Genomic DNA, 21,270 nt, shown 5'->3' with positions numbered 1-21,270 from the left:
GCTGAGCTGTAGTCTGTGATGAATTGGACAGCGGGAGTCTCAGTGGCTCTGTCCTATTTTGAGCTCCAACTTGGTTCTTCGACTTCAACCTCCATAGCCTCGATCTTGAATGAGTTTAGATGGTCTAGAATTAGATTCAACCTTCAAAATGTGTGTTTTGACTTCTCTCGTGTTGCCTAAGTTATAGTGGAAGTCTTTTGTTGTTGTTAATGGGGAGGAAAAAGTATTGCTTTTTTGACTTGTCAAACCTCTAGAGCTGTGTTTTTTAGATTTTATCGGAACTATAAGCAGCTCTATGGTGCTCATTTATCCTTTTCAAGCCAAGCAGGTTTGCTCCTTAAATTACTCTACAGTGAGCCTGGATTGTCCTAAATGAGCAGTTTGAGGAAAGTTACACAAAGCCTTTGTGTTAAGTAATTTTTGTTTGTTTAAAATGTCCATTAGGAATTAAGAAAATTGTATTTCAAGTTTACTGTCACTTTGGAAGACAATTGCGTGCAGTAAACACCCAATATTGCAGTGGTTGGGGATCACAGCCAATAATTAAAACAGACAAATACCTTTTAAAAAAATACTCATAACTGCAGATTCACTGATGGCAGTTTTGAGGCCAATATTGAAAATATTGAGCAATACCTATAAAACAATATAAGCTTGTTTTATCTGCTGTCCAAACTGCCAAGTTAGATAAACTTAAAGCCAGTCGGCAGCAAAAACTCCCACTCTTTTTTTTTCTTTCCTTTTTTTTTGAGCCAATGTGCTTACAGCCTTTTTTATTTTGCACCTTTTCAGACTAACTTCTCAAGGAATTTCTTAAATTATTGAAGTGCTTTGAACAAACATTCTTTTATAAATAACTCGTATGTTTACTAACTTAAAGTTTTTAGTTTTATTTCTATTTTTATTATATTTTTGTGTAGTATAACCTGTCAACAGAATCACCTTTTACAGCTTGAGCACAATTTTGACCTAGAGGGATTTCAGGAGGATGGGTTCTGTTGACCATGAAATATGAAACGTAATTGACTGACTTCATGTTGCTCATACAAATTTTAGGGAAACTGCCTGAGACATATTTGTCTTTTCATTTGATCAGATGCGTTGATTCCAGTGTCTTTATTTACAGGCTCCTAATATTGTCAGATCAGATTGTTGACTCTTTGAAATTGTTAAGATTTGTGTTTAGGGCCATTTACAAATAGCCTGTACAGACTTTGCTTCTTGCTCTTAAATCAAGAACACACTTGTTTGCTCAGCCATTTTTTAACAGTAGTCTGATAAGGCAGGTTTTCCCTATTCCATCAATTAAAAGTTCATCCAAAAAGCCTTAATGTATCCCCAGAAAGTTTCTATTCAATTTTAAAACTTTTTTTTTTTTTGTGGCTAAAACAGTTGAAAAATGTGGCTAAAGAAAGATGGAATGCCAAGATTACAACTTTATGGTCAGAGATTGGCATGCACTCTGAGAAAAGAAATGTAGGTTATATAAATGAATTTTTTCAGGGTTGGTTTTCACGGAGTTTGAGTTCCTGGCTGGCAGATTGATTTGGATTTCATAAGGAGGAAGTATTTCTACAACGCTCTGTAGCCACCCACAGCTAGTTCTGTGCTATTTTTGACCCTTGTTACCTCCAGTGAGCAAGCCTGGCTAATGTGTTACCACCTGTGGCAGTTCACAAGCTGCCATTGTGGAGAAATGAGGAATCTATGCCACATGTACTGGGAAAGATGACTTTGCCCCTTGCTCCCTGTCCATTTCAGGGAGAGTCATGGCAAGACGTGAGAACGTGGGTTTAAAAAAAAAATTTTTTTTATAAGCATGTAGCTTTTGTATTTGGGTTATAATTATGGTTCATTATTCAAAATGTCCTTAATGTTCATTTTGATTTCCTGAGTCGGGCCCTGGTTCAAATAACTTAGAAGTGGCTTTCACCTCCATGGCTATATGGTGATATTATATAGTTAAAATATTTATGCATGTTAACATTTTCCTTATAAACTGAAACTTTGATTTTTAAATAGTATTCCTTTTTCCTTGGGCTCTACAAGCTGATTTGAGTTCATTGTAATTTTCAGTGTTTAACATTTTTGTAAGTGTTTTTGATTTATTGTTATTTTCTAGATATAATGTTCCCACCACTTTGGCTTAGCTTTAACATTTCAGTCACCAAAAAAGGAATTCTCCTGAGATCGGCATTAAGGACGTACTGCTCAGTGAGCCGGGCGTGGGAGACTGAACGATTGTTTTTGGCATTAGTGTTTTTATTCATGCTTGAATATGAACGGAACACAAACCTCCAGTCACTAGGTGGCAGCAGTTCTCAAACTAACAAACAGGCTGCCTGTTTAACCCAGTGGAAGAAGTAACCTGCAGAATCGCATCAATTTACAAACATGACGGAGGAGAGAGAGGGAGAAGTTTTGGAGAGACAAGTGATTATAGTCAACAGAAGACGACCAGGAAATGCTATGAAGCCTGTATAACCCCTGGCTTTACTGTGAATGCAAAATGCTATGCACTTCTGATCTCTTCTGGTGAGCTGAAATGCAATTTAAGAATAAATTATTTGTAAAAAAATAAATAAATAATAATAATCTTACTTGTATACGTTTTTAGGAAAGAATAATCAACCAATGTTTACAGTTTAAAGTACACATTCCAATGACTCAGTCACACTTTTTTGTTATGCTGTTTTGTGCGTTTTTACGTTTGACTCTTGTCACTACGTACGTGATGTGTTGCATGCTACATAATTTTAAGGATGTTTGAACATAACTAGTGACTGACACTGACATACTGTGGAAAATAGCACTTTGGATTTGTGCCTGTCCTAGTCCAGTGGAAACGCTTCAGATTTGCATTTATCCAAAGTAAAAGGGCCACTACCCCTAATGTGTGCTTTGTCATGCTACTGTAATAGCGGAGAGCCTGGTGTGACAGCTGTTTGGACATCAGTAAACTATATTTTGCGCATTACTCGGTGTGCTGGAGCAGCCTCATTTTCTTTATGAAGTGTCGGCTGCCGGTCCAGTGGGTTTGTTTCTGAATGTGGAGCTTCCCTCTGGCAATGTCGGTATGATGTATGGAGCCGTAGCAGCCTGTTATCACAGAGAACAGGTGGCTCTCTCCAGAGTATCTGACGGTACACTGGCCTGATTTAATGTGTAGAAATAAAACGCTAACCAAGATTGTCTCTCTTTTGTTACTGTATAGAAAGCGCTGCGGGTTAGAACTTGGGAACGTTAGTTTGACACTGTCGTAAGGTTCTTCCACAGAGTGCCTGAGCAGCTTGGTTGATGAACAAACATTAGAATCAAACATTAAAGAAGGGGGGAAAAAATCGTGGTGCACTTAATGGAGTTTTCTAGCTGTCATCTTTAAAAAGCTTGACCTGCTGATTTTGATTTTGGCCGATACAAATGGTTTTGTCTGAAATGTTACTAAAGCAAGAAACTTACAAATGGCAGACATGACCTGGTGGGTGGATCTATCTGCCAGCCCTCTCTCACGTCAGAGCATCAGAGGACTGTGGCTGATTTTTAAACCTGTGCAGAGGCAGATGAGATTAGCCTCATTACCTGTAGACCAATCATCAATCTCCCAAAATTAAGAAAATTGGGACCAATTTATTGGTGTAGCCCTAATATAAAAAAAAAACAAACAAAAAAAAAAACACCAAAAACTTCAACTTCAGATATTAACTTGAGCATTTATTTATTTATTTTTTGCCATTTTAGAATTTACCTGGCTCTTAGGCAGTGGAGGAAGTTTTTGTCTAACCTGGCATTCAAGATGAGACTTGGCAACTTTTCCTCATCTCTCACTTAATTGCAGTCTTAGAAACAAAATGGCTTCTTGAGGAGCTAAGACAGAGTAGCCTATGGCCAAAAAAGGGGTAACTCTCAAGCTTTTACAAGCATTTAAAAGTTACTTAAAATCTTTGTGGTGATGAGAACCAGCAGTGATGCTCTGAATGTTCTGGTTCTCTCTTATTTATCAGTTGCAATGGTTTAATTAAAGTTGGAGATTTGTAGCACATAAAGCGTCTGTTAAACAGCCAGAGCATTGCATAATTTTGCCATTTCTCCATTATCGGCATGTGGGACATGAGAATTAATCCATGGTGACATCACAATTTCTGTGGCAAGCAAGACTGATGTTGCATTCACACATCTCTCAGAGACAGAAGAGAAATGCGTAGGGAAACAAATGTTATCGATGATGATGTATCGGAGAAAAATCGGAGTGGGCTGTTAATCCCTCATGTACTAGTATGTAAAGATGAAGCAGCATGTAGCTCTTCCAGGCCCATAGACTGCACACTAACCAGGAACAGGAAGAGGTGCAGCTCTTAAAACAGACAAGGGTTTTCCTCCCCTCCTGTTTTTCCTGTCTCTTCTCGCCATTTATGGTTACGTTGCTTCTCGTTCGTCACTTTGTTTGAAACCAGTATCTCTGTATGGCTTCCACTCCGTCAAACCTGAACCTAAAGATAAATCTTTGTTGCTTCTAGATGGCGGCAATCAGAAAGAAGCTGGTGATAGTTGGAGACGGCGCGTGTGGGAAGACCTGCCTCCTCATCGTCTTCAGCAAGGACCAGTTCCCAGAGGTCTACGTCCCCACCGTATTTGAGAACTACATCGCTGACATTGAAGTTGATGGCAAACAGGTATTCTGTAGTTTGAATCTCGGCCATTTACTGAGTGTCGTAGTTTAAATTTATGTGCAGCTTAATTGTATTATTTTATTTTTTTTAATATATGCCTCTTTAAGGTTTTAAAGGCAGCTCTTGATGACTTGAGACAGAAAAATAACTTGATCGATCCTGTGGAAATTTAGGCTCAAGATTTTCAAATGATCCTGTTACCCTGCAAAAAATAGTCACTACCAGACAAGCTGCATACATGAGCAATGACATCATTCTTTTTTTTGACTTCACAAAGAGAACTGTTTGGATTTAGTGGAAGAGACTGATTTCAGTTTTCCTTTGACCTGTGATGAGAACTGACGTTGAGAGCAGGGGGTTTTATGCGACACTCCTGACCTCGTTGGATGTGAACCACGTGCGATTTTGATTAATGGCTATAGGTGTGTATTGTTAGCAAAGCTCTTTGGGGCATTGCATTGTTTTGAAGGCACACATCTCTAGCCAACAACAGGAATTGAATCTTTGCCAACTTTCCTGTGTCGGGTTCAGTTCCCACCAAACCCTCCCTCACCCTCCTTGTAGATCATGACTAATTTCCTTTTCCCGTTTCCTGTGCTGCAAAATCTGATGTCAGCGATTTTTTTCCCCCATTGTTCTGTGATGTAAACTTTAATTTACATCATATATATATATATATATATATGTATATATATATATATATAAAAAGTCACGTTTTATCAGAGCCTGTTACTTTTCTTTTAATAAAGTGGGGTGGGAAACGTTTCTCCTTACATGCTCCAAATTGTTGGGATTTCAACTTTTTTTTCTTTCTTTTTTTTTTAAGTGGGATTGGAGGGTTTTTACTTAAGAGCTTGACTGCAGGTCTTGTCTAATGCACAGCTCTAATTTGTTAGCTGCTCTTTTTTCCAACAGTTTTACTTCCTCTGCTTTATTTCCTGTCCTTGATAACTCGGGGGCTTGAAGGAAAAACGTATATGAAAGCATGGAAATTTATTCAGGAAGTGGTGCTTCATGTGAGATTAACTACATTTCTTGTGATATTCATGCTTTAGTCGAAGACATTAAAGACCATTCAGTTTAATCTTATTTATCATCGCTCTGTCTGTGACTCAATTCTCCTTTTGCTCATTTTGTCCTTTTTCTCTTCTTATCCTTCTGTGTTGCATCTCTTGCCATAGTATTGACTTTAAGTCTAGCATACACAAAAGGAATAACATATTGTTGTTTTTTTTGTTTTGTTTTTTTTCTTTTGTCTGGCTCAAATATGGGATCTATCAGCAGACCATTGCATATAAGTTTTTAGATTAATAAATATGGTTAATATGGAAAATTCAAATTCTGAAAAATTAAAATGGAAAAACTGGAAGTAGGGATGCATGGGGAATGGAATTTGAAAAATTAATAAAACAAATTTCATAAGACCCTACTAACGTCCAGACGGTTGGTCTCAAAGATGCAATTAATCCTGTTTATTCCCGGATTTTAGCTTCTGTTTTAGACGCTATTGAAGCGCAAGACCTGTTTAATAAGACCAGCAAAATGCATTGCAAGAAACTCTGTGGGATGCGATGCAGCTCAGGCTTGGTTAATTTTGCACGCACTGACAGTTTCAGGCTACAGTGTTCTAAAATTGGTAGTTCTACTGCTGAGGTTTTGAAAATGATTTTTGCAGGACATTTATTTTACCAAGAGCAGGTCAGGCTCTCTGGGCCTGCCGCCACTTTGATTAACAGCCCAAGGCCTGTGGGAACTTCCTCTACCACTGAGAAGTTGCTTTTTAGGGCTAGTAGCAAAGGAATTTTACTTCTGCTCTCGTCAGCACTGATTTTGTGTGTTGTGATCCTCTTTTGTAGTTCGGCTTCCAGTCAGCTGCAGATTTTTAGCAGCCTTCTTATCCTGTCCCTCTGTCACGCAGGTGGAATTGGCGCTGTGGGACACTGCCGGCCAGGAGGATTATGACCGACTGCGGCCTCTCTCCTACCCCGACACCGACGTTATACTTATGTGCTTTTCCATAGACAGCCCTGACAGTTTAGGTAAGGTAGATTGTGACTGTCCACTGCACCAGTTGTTAAATATGGGGTGAATGGAAAGCAGTTAATTTAATTTTCATCCTTTTGAAAATAAAGTTTAGGTAAATTAGTTTGAAATTTTTGTGGCAAGCTAATTTATTTCCTCCATCTATCCTGAAAGACTTGAGCTGTACACTTGTCAGAATGTAAGTGTACAGTTTTTGGGATGCGGATAATGCCTCACTTGGCACCATCCTTCCAAAGAATGACCAGCCAGGGGGTCAGTGGCTTCTTGATGATGGTTTGTAGTGTCACAAGGGAAACTTCTCCTACTCTTTGGGAGGAAAAGAAATTGGCGTGCACTTTTCTGGAACTCTAAACTCATGCGTCACAATCGATCATTTTCAGAGAACATTCCTGAGAAATGGACCCCTGAAGTAAAGCACTTCTGTCCCAACGTCCCCATCATACTTGTGGGCAACAAGAAGGACCTCAGAAACGATGAACACACACGCAGGGAGTTGGCCAAGATGAAACAGGTGAAGTAATGCGCGTACTACACTAAATGACAAGTATCCCAGCGTTTCCCATTTGCCATGTATTAACCGTTTTCTCATTTAACCCTCCTTTTCCAGGAGCCTGTCAAGTCTGAGGAGGGCAAAGACATGGCACAACGCATCGGTGCCTTTGGCTACCTGGAGTGCTCAGCCAAGACTAAGGACGGCGTGCGGGAAGTGTTTGAGATGGCGACCAGAGCAGCGCTGCAGGTCCGCAAGCGCAAGAAGCGGGGCGGCTGCCAGTTACTGTGAGGAGTCTGTTTCTGCTGGCTGATCAACATCTTGGGGAGGAATCTCCCAGACACGCAGGACAAACTTAGAGAAACCTTAAATCCGTGGCTTCCATAGACTGTACTTACTCCACAGATGCAGGCTTATATGAGAGACTGCCACACCTGTTTAAAATCAGTTATAATTAAATGTTTTCTTTCCAACTTTCTGCTCCTGTCCTGCTGTTTCCTGTAACCAGCACACCAGTCGGCTTGTGTGGCAGATTGAATCCTTCTTTCTGTATGAATGTATGTTTGTATTTAAATGTGCATTATTCTTTTTTTAAAAAATGCCATGCCTTCTGCTTGCACATCATGATTCTGTTTACAGAGAAGGGTCATGTGCTCTTCCTGTCCTGTCATTGTTTCTCCTTCAGCATTGTTTTTTTTTTTCTTTAGATTTGCTTCCCTTTGCTTCTTCTAAAACCTCCATGTACCACTTGGTTTCCTTCTATACACCAGATCCTGTGGCGGTTATCTGCATTGTACCACTATTAGTTTTGTACTCTAAAACTTGTATGCCACCAAGTGCTGTGTCTGCCGAGCTGTTTTTCACCGTTTCTGCAAGAGACTAAATTTAGAACCTGTTCACACCTAATTAAGCCCAGCATGCAGTAGTACTCTGAAAGAGCAGACAGGATTTGGAAGGAGAGGCTTCGGACGGCACACTGGCCCCTCCCAGTAATGGCGACGGCTTAAACTGGCACTGCAGACAGTGCTGTACTTGTTGAGGACAATACTAGCAGTTGCACTCCTCTGGCTCTGACAGACATGACCAATGCTTTCCCTCCACCAGGCCAGCCTCCTCTCTGATCTCAGTTCTGTTTCAGATCCAGTATACAGTTGCCTCATGACTGTGTGAAAAGATTTTCTGAAGATGAATACGCTCTGTTTACAGCCTTTTTTTTTTTTTTTGTATAATATACACTAACATGCAGGTTTTTCTCTCTAAGTTAGATTTTAAATTCTTTCTCGCATCATATGCACATCTAGTCCTTAAACCGGTTTATGCTACAGTTTGAGTGTTTTTCTATCAGTCCACCTTAAAATCCACGAGCCTCTTTTTGTTTCCTTTATTGTCACCATTGCAAACTGATAGTCACCTGTTTTATACATTTATATTCAGAGATTTGAATTTAGACGGCCTAGAAATAATACCTGCACATTTGGGCCGCGTGTTAAATGTCTAATGCATAGCTTAAGAGAAAATGTTGATTGTAGAAAACGCTTTGCAAACAGGAGAGGATTGTTTTGTCTGGATGAGATGAATGTGTTAATAAAATATTTTTGAAACTCATTACCTTGACTGGATTGGTTCATCTCGGTTGCTCTGCCGAGGTAATGAATCTTACTCAGAATATGTGGGAAGGTTTAATTTGAGCTTTGCTACCGTCGGTCTGAATACAAATACGCGACATTTTTCTGATAATTTATGGAAATATGAATCTTGTCTCTCTTTTTTTCCTCCTCTTAGTACTTTATTATTTTATATATCAGATAAAATCCAAATCAAACACACTCGAGTTTCTTTGCATGGTCACAAGTACTTAGTGAGGATTCAATTTCATGTTTCACATAATACTTTTTATTAAACACAGTGCATCAATAAAATTAAGTAAATATTTATTTATTTATTTTTTTTTAAAAAAGCAGTTCACCAGTGAGTCAGCAAAAATTATTTCTCAATTTTTTTTAAAAAATCTGTGATTAAACAGATCACACCTGAGAAGAATGTCCCTGGATTTTATGTAACTCTTTAGTTGTAATCAGAAGCTAATGTTTGCAGTGGTTAGCAGTTGAGCTCTTATTGGTACAGTTCCTCTGTGTCTGTCCTCTGGTCTTTGGCTAAATGTTGATCTTCAAAATATGCTTCTGGATAATATCACTTGAATGCTGTAAATTTTATCCAGGACAATTGTAATGCAATGATGTTCTTCAAGTTTCGCAGGTAGTCTTCCTCTCTTCCTCTCTCTCTCTCTGCTGCTCACATGTCATTCCTCCACTCAGGGTCCAGTTGCTGTTGAACAACACTCTCGGCAGTCTCAACTGGGATGGAGAGACATTCAAAAGTAATGTTTACATAATAACACGGCTCTTTATTTAATTTAATTTAATTTAAAAAGACAGATGAAATGTATGTTTCTTACTTTCAGCCTCAATGCTGATGTAGAGAGCAGACAGTTTGGCCACGATCTCCGCCTCGTCTTCCTGAGCATGCGAGAAACCGCAGTAGCCTCCCTCATCTTTGCAGTACTCGATGAAGCTGCAGAGAAGAGACAAAAGAAAACAAAAAAGCTAAATTAATTTTATTCAATATAATCTATGATTTTAGCTTCTGTAATGTGAAAGTGAGGAACGTGTATGTGTGAAATCTACCTGGCCCAGGTAGGATCTGAGCTCAACATTAGGGGGTTTCCCACCACGATCAGCAGAGCTTTGGCTCGAGTCACAGCCACGTTGAACCTCTGGACAAACAAAGAGTCAGGACGACAGGCGGACATTTGAGACGAGCGTGCCTCGTGTGTGTGTGTGTGTGTGTTTTAGTTACCTTCTCACTCTTGATAAAGCCCAGGCTGAACTTTTTGTCAAAGTCCATGTAGTTGGCACTGCTTCTAACGGCGGACACCAGGATTACTCTCCTCTCCTGTCCTTGGAACTCCTCCACTGAACCAACCTGACACACACACACACGCACCCACGCACACACACAGTTTAACCTAACAGCAATCCAGCATCACCAACTGGATCAATAACTGTTTTTAACAACAATTATTCTTTTGTATTCTTTTGTATACTTTTGTAGCGCATCAAAAGCAGCCAATTAAGGTCGCTCCGGCGTCTGGTCAGGATGCCTCCTGGAATAAATTCAGTACTGAGTTTTTATAAACTCAGTACTGAAGGTCTGAACACACTTTTAAAGCTCCTGTTCCCCCATAATCACCTCACATCATAGAGGGAAAAATTGTTACCTTCAGATTCTTCATGTCTTTAAATTTAAAGTCCTTTGCAACTTTTTCCAAGGCTTGTCGGATTTTCTGAACCTGTTATACAAAGAAATAAAACAGCAGTACCATTCAGACTTTACAATACCAAAATGGTGTTCATTGTAGAACAGCCATTTATGGTCTAGAAATTAAGCGGAACATCATCGATTGTCTTTGGAAACAATTCACACCTGCTTCCTGTAGGGGGCGATGATGCCTATGTCTTTGGGAGCAATTTTAGCCACTCCTTTCTTCCCTTGCGAGTCCAGCAGTTTTCTCACGTAGTCCATTATCACCTCCACTTCTGCAACATTGAAGAAGGAAGGGCTGTTGGCCTCACGATCATTAATGCCAGCAACCCCATGAAAAATCACTGGGAAGCCCTGAAAGATACACAGAGAAAGACATTGTTAAAATAACCTGAATCCTTGTTGGAAACCAAGATTACAGGAAGCTTTGTTTCCATCTAGCTTCTATATGAAAACACATCAGTCACTGAAATGCGGTATTTTGGTAGGAAGGAACTTTCTATATGAAATGAATAATGAACATGCAATCTTGATATGTTTTCAGACTAAGAATTAAAGTGTAATAGTTTGATACATTTGGTGAATTGTTTGAGGGATTTCTGGTATTCAACCTGCCTGTTAACAGTATTTTTACCAATTTTGATCACTGTCTAAATAGTAATTGCACTGCTGCCAAGGCGCTTTGTAAAAAATTTACCTTTTCAGACTGCTTTTAACAATATAAATACCTATCAATATTTTCCAACTGCTGCACAGTAGCGATAAAAGATGCGGTACATTTAGTTTTAACAAATACAAAAGACATTTTAGTTTGCCATTCTGCGTTCATTCAAATCAAGACAATTATTTTAGTCTAGTTTCTGTATTTTCTGCACAAAAACATGTTTTTTTAATCTGTACAACAATCTTTTAAGATTATAGTTATCTCTCTTGGATAGTGTCTCTCTTCTCTTGCAACAAGTTGTTTCAAACCAGGAGAGCTTCTTCAGTGACAGACTGCATCCTTGCTACATGAAAGAGCCTCATGGTAGATCCTTCCTGCCAGCAGCTGTCAGACTTTGTGATTATCACTCCTCCATATAACCTAACACTCAATAACTGTTTTCATCCCTGCTGTTATTTGCAGTGCTCCCATTTTTTTGTAACTCATGCACAAATTTGTTTTATGCACAAGTATACTCATACATTTTAAAAATATATCCAACTGAATTGCCCATTTCTTTGACTCTAATGACTATACTGGATTTTTTTAAGTTATAAATTTGCCCTTACAGTACTGTCTCTAATTATTATATTTGTTTTTATATTTCTATCTTTGTGTAAGACTAGAGGCTTCCGTTTTGCCTGTCACTCTGCTGATGGTTCACATGAATTTCCCCAACTAAGCGACAGTGAAAGATATTTCTATTCTGTTCGATCAGAAGTCAGAAACAAACACTGTCACTGGTCCCAAGATCACAATACAAGAATCCAAGTTAAACGCAGCAACAGCAAAGCAACTTTCTTGAGCAGCAGCATCATGAAATCCCAAAATCACAAAAAAAAACCAACAACTTTGTGACGTCCGTCAGTAAAAAAGCTTCATTGTCAGTTCGATTTCTAATTCAACTGCTTCTAAATGCACTTTGCTCTGTGTGTGTGTGTGTGTGTGTGTTTTTTTTCTTGATGGCAGAATAAATACCTGCTTTGGAAGGTATTCCCATCTGCAGTACAAGTTGCGCGAATACTCCTCGGCACAAGCCTGCAGCTCTCCTTCATAGAAGAGCTCATTGGGAATCTTGAGGATGGCAGGATGAGACCTGAAAGAGACGCATTAGAAGGTGTCATCTGAAAACCCGAGCAGAATCTTTCTGTCGCATCAGGCATCGCGTCCTGACTCACCTGTAGTTGCGCAGCAGCTTGGTCACGAAGCAGTTATCGTAGACGCCATCGTTCTTCTGGTAAAGAGGGAAATCGGTCATCAAGCGCTCCAAGAGGGAAATTCCTGCAGACAGCAGAGTATTTCAAACAATACAATTCAAAGTGACAAAAGGTTTTATTTTAGAGTGAAAGTCGTCTGAAATGTTGCTAAAAAACCCCCCAGGAGATTCTAAATAAATTAAGTGGTTACTGGAACCAGAAATAACTGGTGAATTCACTATATTTGAGCGCAAACAGAGGTCATGCTGGAATAAGTCAAGATTGATATTTTCAATTGACAAAATGTTGTTCAAAATTTCAATGTTTCTGAGATCCTGTATCTAAGTTGGAAAAAAAAGGGAGTTGTAGCTTTTTAAAATCTGGGACGCCAAATTTTGTGAAGGCTTAAAAAGTATGCGCTCACACACGTGTTGCATAGGGACCTGAAAACAGATTAGGGCCGCAGTGTTTGTTGCCATAGCAACACATCCACAGGCTTCTGAAAAGCATGGCATGCTGGCTGTTTCTTCAGATTGCTACTTTGAATGTTGTGAGAGATCAAACTGATGTCAGGATGCTGAACATATTACACCAAAATTGCTCGGCTTCATCCTTTGGGAAAATCTTTTGAAAATGTACTACTGAAGCTACGAAGCCTGACATGTGCAGCATTGATCTTGATAACTTTGTTCATCCCTATTATAAGATTATGAAGAATGTTAGTTTTTAATATGGGAAGAAAGTATAAAAAAAGCATTTAGTTTTTAAGAGAAATTGGCATTAGTAGGTCAGGGCTTTACATAATCAGTGATTGGATATTGACCACAAAATCTCTGATCAGTCCATCTCCACTTCTTACCCATTTTGTATTTTAGTGCAAAAGGAGATCTGAGGATGGGTCCGAGCTGCTTGGGGTCTCCAGCCAGGACAAGCTGTCCAGTCTTAGTGTCTAGCAATCCTATGTGACATATTTGTTTTTTTAAAAAGCAAAACATGTTAAAAGAACTATCAATAAAACTTAATCCCATTCCAGGAAACGCTCCAGATCGTGCTCTGTTACCTGCCAGGGGGACTAAACACTCCGTCTCCACGGCATGTCCAGCCTCGTCCACAAAAATGTGAGTGAAATGTCCAGAAGGAATGTCGCCTGTCACAAACCTGCAATATTAAAACGGGTAGAAAATCGCAATGTCGAAATCCATTGGTGACATTAAATGTTGGTGACCTTTGGTTAGAATATAGGCAGAAAAAAGTGCAGATTAGCAAGATAGTTAGTTCTGAAAGTTATTCTCTACCTTCCAGCAGTTAACAGGGTGGTGACAATAATTCTAAACTCCATCAGCTCCTCTTTCTCAGGAAAAATGTAAGAATCTCCTAAGAGGTTAGAGCATGCCTGTGGAGCAACACAACCACAAACACACATGAATGCAGTGACGTCAACGGTACGCGATCAAAGAAACGCAAAAACAAAACAAGTGTATTGTCCCAAACAGAGGCTCCAGGAAGGATTCTAAACGTTGATTTTTTTGGCCAAGAATGAGAAATAAGCAGAAATAAGTGAGTGAATTAAACCGCCAGTCAGCGCTGACCTTCAGGTGCTCAGGGACGAGTTTTGGGTCCCGGCTGCTGGCGTACATTCGGTAGACTTTGTGCTCGTCTACATGCTCGCGAATCTTGCTGCACAACAGGTCAGCGGCGCTGTTGGAGGGAGCGCAGGCCAGGATGTGGCAGAACGTCTGGGTCTTCTCGATCTGCTTGATGGCCTCCACCAAAGTGACAGTTTTACCTTAACAGGCCGTAAAATTCAAAATGATATTTTAAGAAAAGAGTAAAAGTGCATATGTTTTCTGAAATGAAGCAGCGGCAGAATAGTGACTTCAGGTTTTCACATCTTTTTACGTTTCACACTGTTTTGTTATATTTCTGCTTTACCCTAACTGGATTCAGTTAACATAACATGATTCCCGCCATAAAACATTGGGAGTATACAGACAAGTGTTGTGAAGGTCTTTTATGTACATAATTTCCGCTATGTATGGAAGAAACTTGCATCATTACATGCAGAATCTCTTGTTAGGATAGCTTAAACATTTCAACATGTGGCGAGTCAGCAGAATTGACAACTGCTTCATCAGTTACCTACATGCGCTGTACATCCAATCTCTTTCTTTTTTCTTTTATTTTAAATCACAACCTAGAAATAAACTACACAAACACGAAAGGAGCACATTTCTACTTGTTTGGTTCACCTGTTCCTGGTGGGCCGAACACAAGATACGGCGCAGGTCTGGAGGAACCGGCAACGATGTGCTGCACGGCTTGATACTGCTCCGGGTTTTTCTCCAGCTGATAATCAAACAGTCTGTCAGGAAACAGAAAAAAAGGAAATGAATTGTGCTCTTAGTGCAGTCCAGTAAAAGCAGCTTGACCTCGTCCACACGGTCTGTTTTTGACCTCTGTCATGGTGTGCGCAAGCAGACTGATTCTGACCTTGAGGAACAGACATTCTCTCATGCTTGATACGCGTTGTGTTCAAGGAGTCCCCTGATTGTTATTGTAGAAATGCTGAGCCTGTGTCAACACTGTCTTTGTTGAGACTATTCTGATGATACTGGTTGAGCAGGATCATGAAGGAGGTCCTTTAAAATACCTCCTTATAATGTTTGTCCCAAGTTATCTTTTATTTAGTGTAGTATTATTGAGGTTGAATCTTACGTGTTTCATCTTAAGCGTGCTGTGAACTTGTTTTTGGTGCAAACTAAGGGGGAAAAAAAGAGAGTTGTACATATAGAGATGCTTACTTGAGTTTGGGGAGGTCAGGTTCCTCACGTGGCATTGCAGCAGGAAACAGCACACTGCTCAGTTTGTGGATCCTTGCGAATTGTGCAGCTCTGTGCTGGAGATGCACAGTCAGGCGGTTGATGGTGAACTCAACGTTGAACTTTATCCCTTCAATCAAGCTCAAGTCTTTACCCGACATGTATCGATTCAGCAATCTGCCATGAAACAGAGAGAGGAATCTCTGTTTGAGAGTCGTGGACTGCTTGTCTTTTTGTTTTTACTGAGCGTCACAGTCTTACTCTGAGGCAAAGCCCAGTCTGACGCTGTCCAGCTGCACGCTGTAAACATAACCACGGTACTTCACTTCCTTTTCTCCCTGGGGGTACACCAGCAGCGAATCCCCCCGCAGCACAGAGGGACGGTTCTCAGAGACACCGGGCACCTGGGAGGAGAACAGAAAGTCACATTTCACTTATTTGGTTCAATTAAACTGACGTTGACTAAGAGAATAAAATTAGTTCACGAAATCACCTTTTTTTTTTCTTCATTTTTCTAAAGCACAAATATCGCAGTTTGAACATTCATACTACTTTTACATTTATTTCAAATTTTTTTAAATTTATGGGCCTTTTTTTATTCATTCAAAATCCCTTACAACTTTTTAGCTTTAAAGAAAAAGTTATATTCTCAGAAATAACAGTAGGCTTACATGACAGTGTCATGTTATGCTTCAAATAAAATGTTTTCTTATTTATTTCCCATAGACAATGTGACTCAATCGCATTTTCATAAAAATAGGACACAACACAATAAGATTAGAAATTAAATGCAATGTTAACCAATTTTAGAAGGCACTGTCTGCCTGCAGTGTTTTCATTCCAGTCTCCAACATCACCACACTCACTATAGTTCAGTAAGTCATCTACTCTGCTGAGATATGCAATTTAAAAACCTTCAGAACTTTAGAAATGCAATTGTAGCCCCTGGTTAAAAACCATGCACTTAAGGCCTTTAATATTTACAAAATATGTACAAGGTTGGTTTTATGCAAGAAAGAAAAATGGGATAAGTGAGCAATGTGTATTATTTTTTTTAATGTATTTTTAATTCGAGTGATTATATACATTAGGGAAGATGTTACTGTACTAACATGAGAAAGCCAAAACTTTTCTGTAGATGACTTGTGTATTTACATGAGTGTATTGTTGTTTGATTAAGAATCTAATTTGTGTAAAGACTGTATTGAGTATCCTATCTATGAAAGTAGCTTAGGTTAACGAGGGACAAGTGAACTCAACAGAGAGGATTATGGGAGGAAGAAAAAAGAAGGACACGGGAGAGAGAAGGAAGAAGCTAATGGAGATCGCTGCTAAAGTTTGCAGAGGTTGAGGTGGGAGACGGAACTGGATTTTTCGGACGTGTTTTGAACCAGTAATCCTGCACACGGTGTGTGGGATATCTGCTCAAGTATTAAGCAGTAAAAAGCTCGGAGGAAAACTGCGGCTGATCGACGGAGAACTGCGGCTGATTCGAAGTGTCGAGAAGAACATGGCGGCCCTGATTTCAGTGCGACGGAGGAGTAATCCTGCAACTCGGGTGGCGGAGTTCTGAAAGAAAATTGGACTCGCGAAGCATCCTTGACGAGGAGGACGTCGGCTGAGCGAGCAGGTTTGATTTGGTTTGTTGTTTAAACGGGGAGAAGAGGATTGTCGTAGCGACATCGCACCCTAGCGTCATCAGGCCTGCAACGAAAACTTGAACCGGTACCGGACAGAGTGTGTGTGTGTGAGAGTATGGGCCCATGTGTGATATTGTGTTTTAGAACTGTAAATGTTTGGTTAATGTATGGAGTTCTATTGGTAACAAAAACTGAATTCTGGTTAAACTAACACAACTGTTAAAAAGTAAGGGTTTCTTTAAAAACACAAAGGGGAAGCGAGTAAAACATAAGGTATTGAAAAGAAAAAGTGCCTTATCGGCTTTATTTTGTTCAGGGAAACATTAATGACCTTGCTCTATGTTTAAGTTTTTTTGATTATTTTGGGGATTTGAGGAGCCAAGGTTTTATTTTTTCAAAGTTCCTATTAAAAGAAACTGTTCAGGTAGCTGGTTGTCTGGAGTTATTTATATTACATAAAAGGAGTGTATGGTAATTGGACGAGTAAGGAATTACTCAAAATTGGTAAACCTGCGTGGTAACTACCAGAACTTAACGAACCCAAATAGCCACCCCACCAGTGAGTTTAAGTTCTTGTCCCAGTTACTAGCGGACAGAGCAGTGGGGTGCTACACAATAAAGACTTCCCTGGACCTTTTTTTTTTTTTTTTTTTTTTTGTTAACCTTTATTTCACCTGGACGAAATAAAGGTTAACAAAAACCTTGCAAAAAAGATTAAAAATCTCTTTTGCAAGAGAATCCTGGCCATGACTGGCAGACTTTGAAGCTCAAACGTACAAAGGACCACTCTTCCCTTCAGAGGTAGAAGAAATTGTAATAATTTCCTATTATACATCTGATCCCAGCGACTAGATCGCGGTCATACCTCCAGAAGAAGAAGTCTTGGGTTGTTTACGTCTCTTTTGAGCAGAGCGAACTCTCTGTCTTCGTTTGGAATGTTGTATCTCCTGATGTCAAACTCCATCTGAAGTTCCTCCAGGTACAGCAGCAGCTGGAACTTCTCGGTGTAATTCTCCCAACTCAAAGGACTCTCCAAAACCTTCCTTCAAAAGAAAAAGAGGAAAAACAAATGGCTGGACCCATTGAAACCAATACCTTTGTTTACTTTTTAGTGCTCAATCTCTTGCCAATTTACTTTTCCTCGCTGAAGAAATGGCGCTGCTTCAGCCGACTGATGAGCTGGTTCATGTACGGTGGAATGCGATATGTTTTTAACTCAACCACATTTTTCAGCCGCTTAACAGAGAACCTGTTAGGGGAACAAAGCAAAAAAAAAAAAAAAAAAAAAGATAGACACAATAAAATCCTCAATTTGATAAAAGTGAGAATAAAGCAAAAACGCTGTCTTAAAAAAAGAGCATTTGTTACATCCTAGTCAGTATGGATCCACGGTAATTCAATTCTGTCAGGATTTTTCTTCTCTCTGCATTTCAGGTACAACATAAACCAGCATATACATTTTCATAATAATCACAATGATTAAAACTCTCCACCTTTGACCTCATGCTGAAATGGACAGACATAGTGCAATCATGTTAGGTGTTATTTTCTTCCTGCAAGGATATCACAAAATGCAAATACAAGTTGTTGTTTTTTTGATTTAAAGTTTCTTACACATTCTCAACTCAGAGAGTGACTAATCCAAACAATAGTTCCCAATAATTTCTTCTTTTATACTTTTATATAATACTTTGAAAGGATATCTTTAGAAAAATATACATTTATCAGTATTTGGGCACTCATATAAACATATATTTAGTACAAATGAGCTGGGTAAAGGTTCGTACCCCTCTGGTGGCTGCCCGTCAATGATCCTGTAAACAGGGTCAGGGGTGAACGCTGGGAGGGAGCGAGGCTTGTAGGGAGCCACGGGAGCGAGCTCCAGTCCTAACGAGGTGATGCACTGGGCCTCAATGATGCGCACGATGTGGAAAGCAGTGGTGGTGGGCTCCAGATCGGGTTTGAATTCAAACGCCAGTGTAGCCGGAAAAAAACCGACATGTTCACTTCGGAAACTGACCACTATTTCATAGCTGTCACCTGAGAGCAGAACAAAATAGGTAACTGGTTTTGTTACACCCTTTGTTTGTTTTTTTGTTTGTTTTTAATTATCTATGTAAATAAAAATAAACTTATTTGAAAACTTCACCTGGATTCAGAGATAGGGGACTCTGCTTAGTTACACGTTTTTCATCAGATAGGCTAAGGTACGGAAGCCAGTGCAGTGGAGTATAGTAGGTGAAATACACAGACTGAGTCCCAGTGTTTTTTACATTCAACTTGACCACATACTAGTAAAAAAGAAAATACAAAATACGGCAATTAAAGGGTTTTGGAGTTATGAAATGTCAACGGATTAGATGCTAACCAGACAAGGGCAGCTGTCAAGAAGCATTCATACCTCGAATATGCTTTGTACACGCAGGACAAGTTTGCCATTCTCGAAAGGAGAGTCTGCAGTGATACTGACTCCATGTTTATCAGTGATCAACATGGAGAGATATCTGGGGATCCAAAAAGAGCAAAGGTTATAAAATAATAACTGTACAAGAGACAGCAGGGTGTTCACTAGATTAGTCAGAGTTTAGTAAGAATAACCGCTCTGACAGCAGGATTTTATTTTGCTTTGTTTCCTCGTTTACATAAGCAAAGCAGGACTCCCAGGTGTATCAGACTGCTAAGCAAAGTAGTAAAAGCATTTGTGAGGACTGAGGTGTGGAAAGTATTCAAAAGGAAAGAGAGACAAAAAAGAAGCATTCACAAAAATGCAAGAGGAGAACTATGTCCAGTTACCCTTCCACTCTCAGTTTGCTCATCAGATTACTGGCCAGTTTTCTCCGAGCTCTGACTCCAGTCTCTGCGTCTTCTGCAGAGCTGAAGTCCGTCACAGGCTCCAGGCTCGCCCCCCTGCTCCGGTTGGGTTGAGGCCGATGGGTCCTGGGTGTGTGCCACTGGTCCAGGTACTGATTTCTGACCTGCAGAGGTTTAGTCAATTGTTTTATTGTTTTTTTTTTTTTTTTTTTTTTTTTTATGGTAACAATGAGACACTGCTATTACCTATGTGAGAGGCAAAAAGAAACACAGGCAAAAATCTGAGACTGTGCTTGGTTTGGTTGGATGCAGGGTTCACATTTAAAGATTTTTGTATCTTTAAGTAAAATATCCTAACTGCAGTGTGTAAAGTGAATACCCTAAAACAGCACTGCTCTCTTAGTATATTAGACCAATAAAAAGAAAACATTTTACATGTATTGAAAAAATAATAATAATAATTCATAATGGCATTTTTGAGTCATCTTTTTTGGTGCTGTTTGTTGAAGCATGAACCTGCTTCCTCTATGAGTGTGCGGAAGCAGTAAGTTAGATAAGTTGCAAGACAGGGTGCACAGAGGAGTGCTACTGCAGATCCTTCCGCCCAGCAGGTGTAAAACTTTATAACCTTTTCTAATTTCAATAAAATTTCTGCTGTTATTTGTAAAAACCCCGTAGTTTGCACAAAGGTTTCTCTTTCTTTGTAAATAGTTTGCTACTGTTTCTATGTACACCTTTTTTCATTTCTAAGCTAGTTAGATCAGTTAATTTTCTAAATAAAACGTAAAGTAGTTACTTTACTACAGAGTCGGGTCCTCTGTAGTACTTTGCTTTTAATCTAAGCATCGTATTGTTTTAGTAATTGCAAAGTATTGTTTTTCTTATGTTGTAAATGTCATAGATCTACATAGACAGATCTAAGTAGAACTCTATAAGTCTGCTATTACGCTAACAAATTAGTAAGGATACTCGAACTTTTGGCCTCAACCTCGCACCACTATAAGTTTGTACATTCAAAATTAAACGTCTTTAAATATGTTATGTCCAACTTGACAAAAAAACAAAACAAACAACAACAACAACAAAAAAACACATTTACGAACCGCTGGTGTGAAGCGTATGTTGTCTCTCCGTCTGGTTATTTTATTACACAATTTGAGAGCGTGAAGCACTGAACCAAAGTTTGGGTCTTTGGTTCCTGTGGTTCTACAATGGAACAAATAAATAAATAAAATAAATAAAAACAAAATAAATGTCTAATCTCCGTGAATTAATAGAGCGTATGTGTTTGGGTTTATGTGCTCACCTTCTCCTGAACTCGTCATTATAAATGTCTCTCAGCTGGAGCCTGTCCGTGATGGACGTTCGTTCGGTCTCGCTTAGAAACTCGAAAAAGTCCAGTCCGATTTGGCAAAGTGCGCGTACGCTCATTTTAACCATGATGACTGATCAAGCAAACACAAAATATGTCAAGAACGTCCACTGAGTCTCTCGGTAAACGAATGTAAATGAACTCATAGAATTGAAACCTTGAGAAAAACCCAGAGAGGATTGTTCGCTATATTGTTCTTTGACAGTCC

General features: G+C 39.4%; 2 protein-coding genes across 5 annotated transcripts in view; one reads left to right on the top strand and one right to left on the bottom strand.

Moving 5' to 3' along the window:
• The window catches only part of LOC122828136 (rho-related GTP-binding protein RhoA-D), a 16,780-nt gene extending 7,975 nt beyond the window's left edge, over positions 1–8,805 (top strand). For all 4 annotated transcript variants that reach the window (XM_044111433.1, XM_044111441.1, XM_044111450.1 and 1 more), the window contains 4 exons: positions 4,515–4,670; positions 6,586–6,706; positions 7,091–7,221; positions 7,318–8,805. In XM_044111433.1, the coding sequence (XP_043967368.1) occupies positions 4,515–4,670; positions 6,586–6,706; positions 7,091–7,221; positions 7,318–7,491 (582 nt within the window). In that variant the 3' untranslated portion in view covers positions 7,492–8,805. The remainder of the gene's footprint in view (positions 1–4,514; positions 4,671–6,585; positions 6,707–7,090; positions 7,222–7,317) is intronic.
• Positions 8,520–21,270, bottom strand: LOC122827964 (putative helicase mov-10-B.1). Its single transcript, XM_044111118.1, has 23 exons — positions 20,997–21,270; positions 20,794–20,896; positions 19,673–19,854; positions 19,281–19,383; positions 19,029–19,170; positions 18,667–18,919; positions 18,015–18,128; positions 17,745–17,922; positions 15,501–15,643; positions 15,222–15,416; positions 14,670–14,782; positions 14,010–14,206; positions 13,716–13,813; positions 13,481–13,578; positions 13,280–13,378; positions 12,403–12,505; positions 12,203–12,320; positions 10,684–10,875; positions 10,478–10,549; positions 10,057–10,182; positions 9,885–9,973; positions 9,656–9,771; positions 8,520–9,554 (listed from the first exon to the last, which is right to left on the bottom strand). Exons 1-23 carry the CDS (start codon positions 21,128–21,130, stop codon positions 9,493–9,495), a joined length of 3,030 nt encoding a protein of 1,009 aa, XP_043967053.1. The 5' UTR covers positions 21,131–21,270; the 3' UTR covers positions 8,520–9,492.

Source organism: Gambusia affinis, linkage group LG01 (assembly GCF_019740435.1).
Source record: "Gambusia affinis linkage group LG01, SWU_Gaff_1.0, whole genome shotgun sequence".
NCBI classification, from domain to species: domain Eukaryota; kingdom Metazoa; phylum Chordata; class Actinopteri; order Cyprinodontiformes; family Poeciliidae; genus Gambusia; species Gambusia affinis.
Note: the sequence above shows the minus strand (reverse complement) of the source record. Positions and strands in the feature narration are given on the sequence as shown.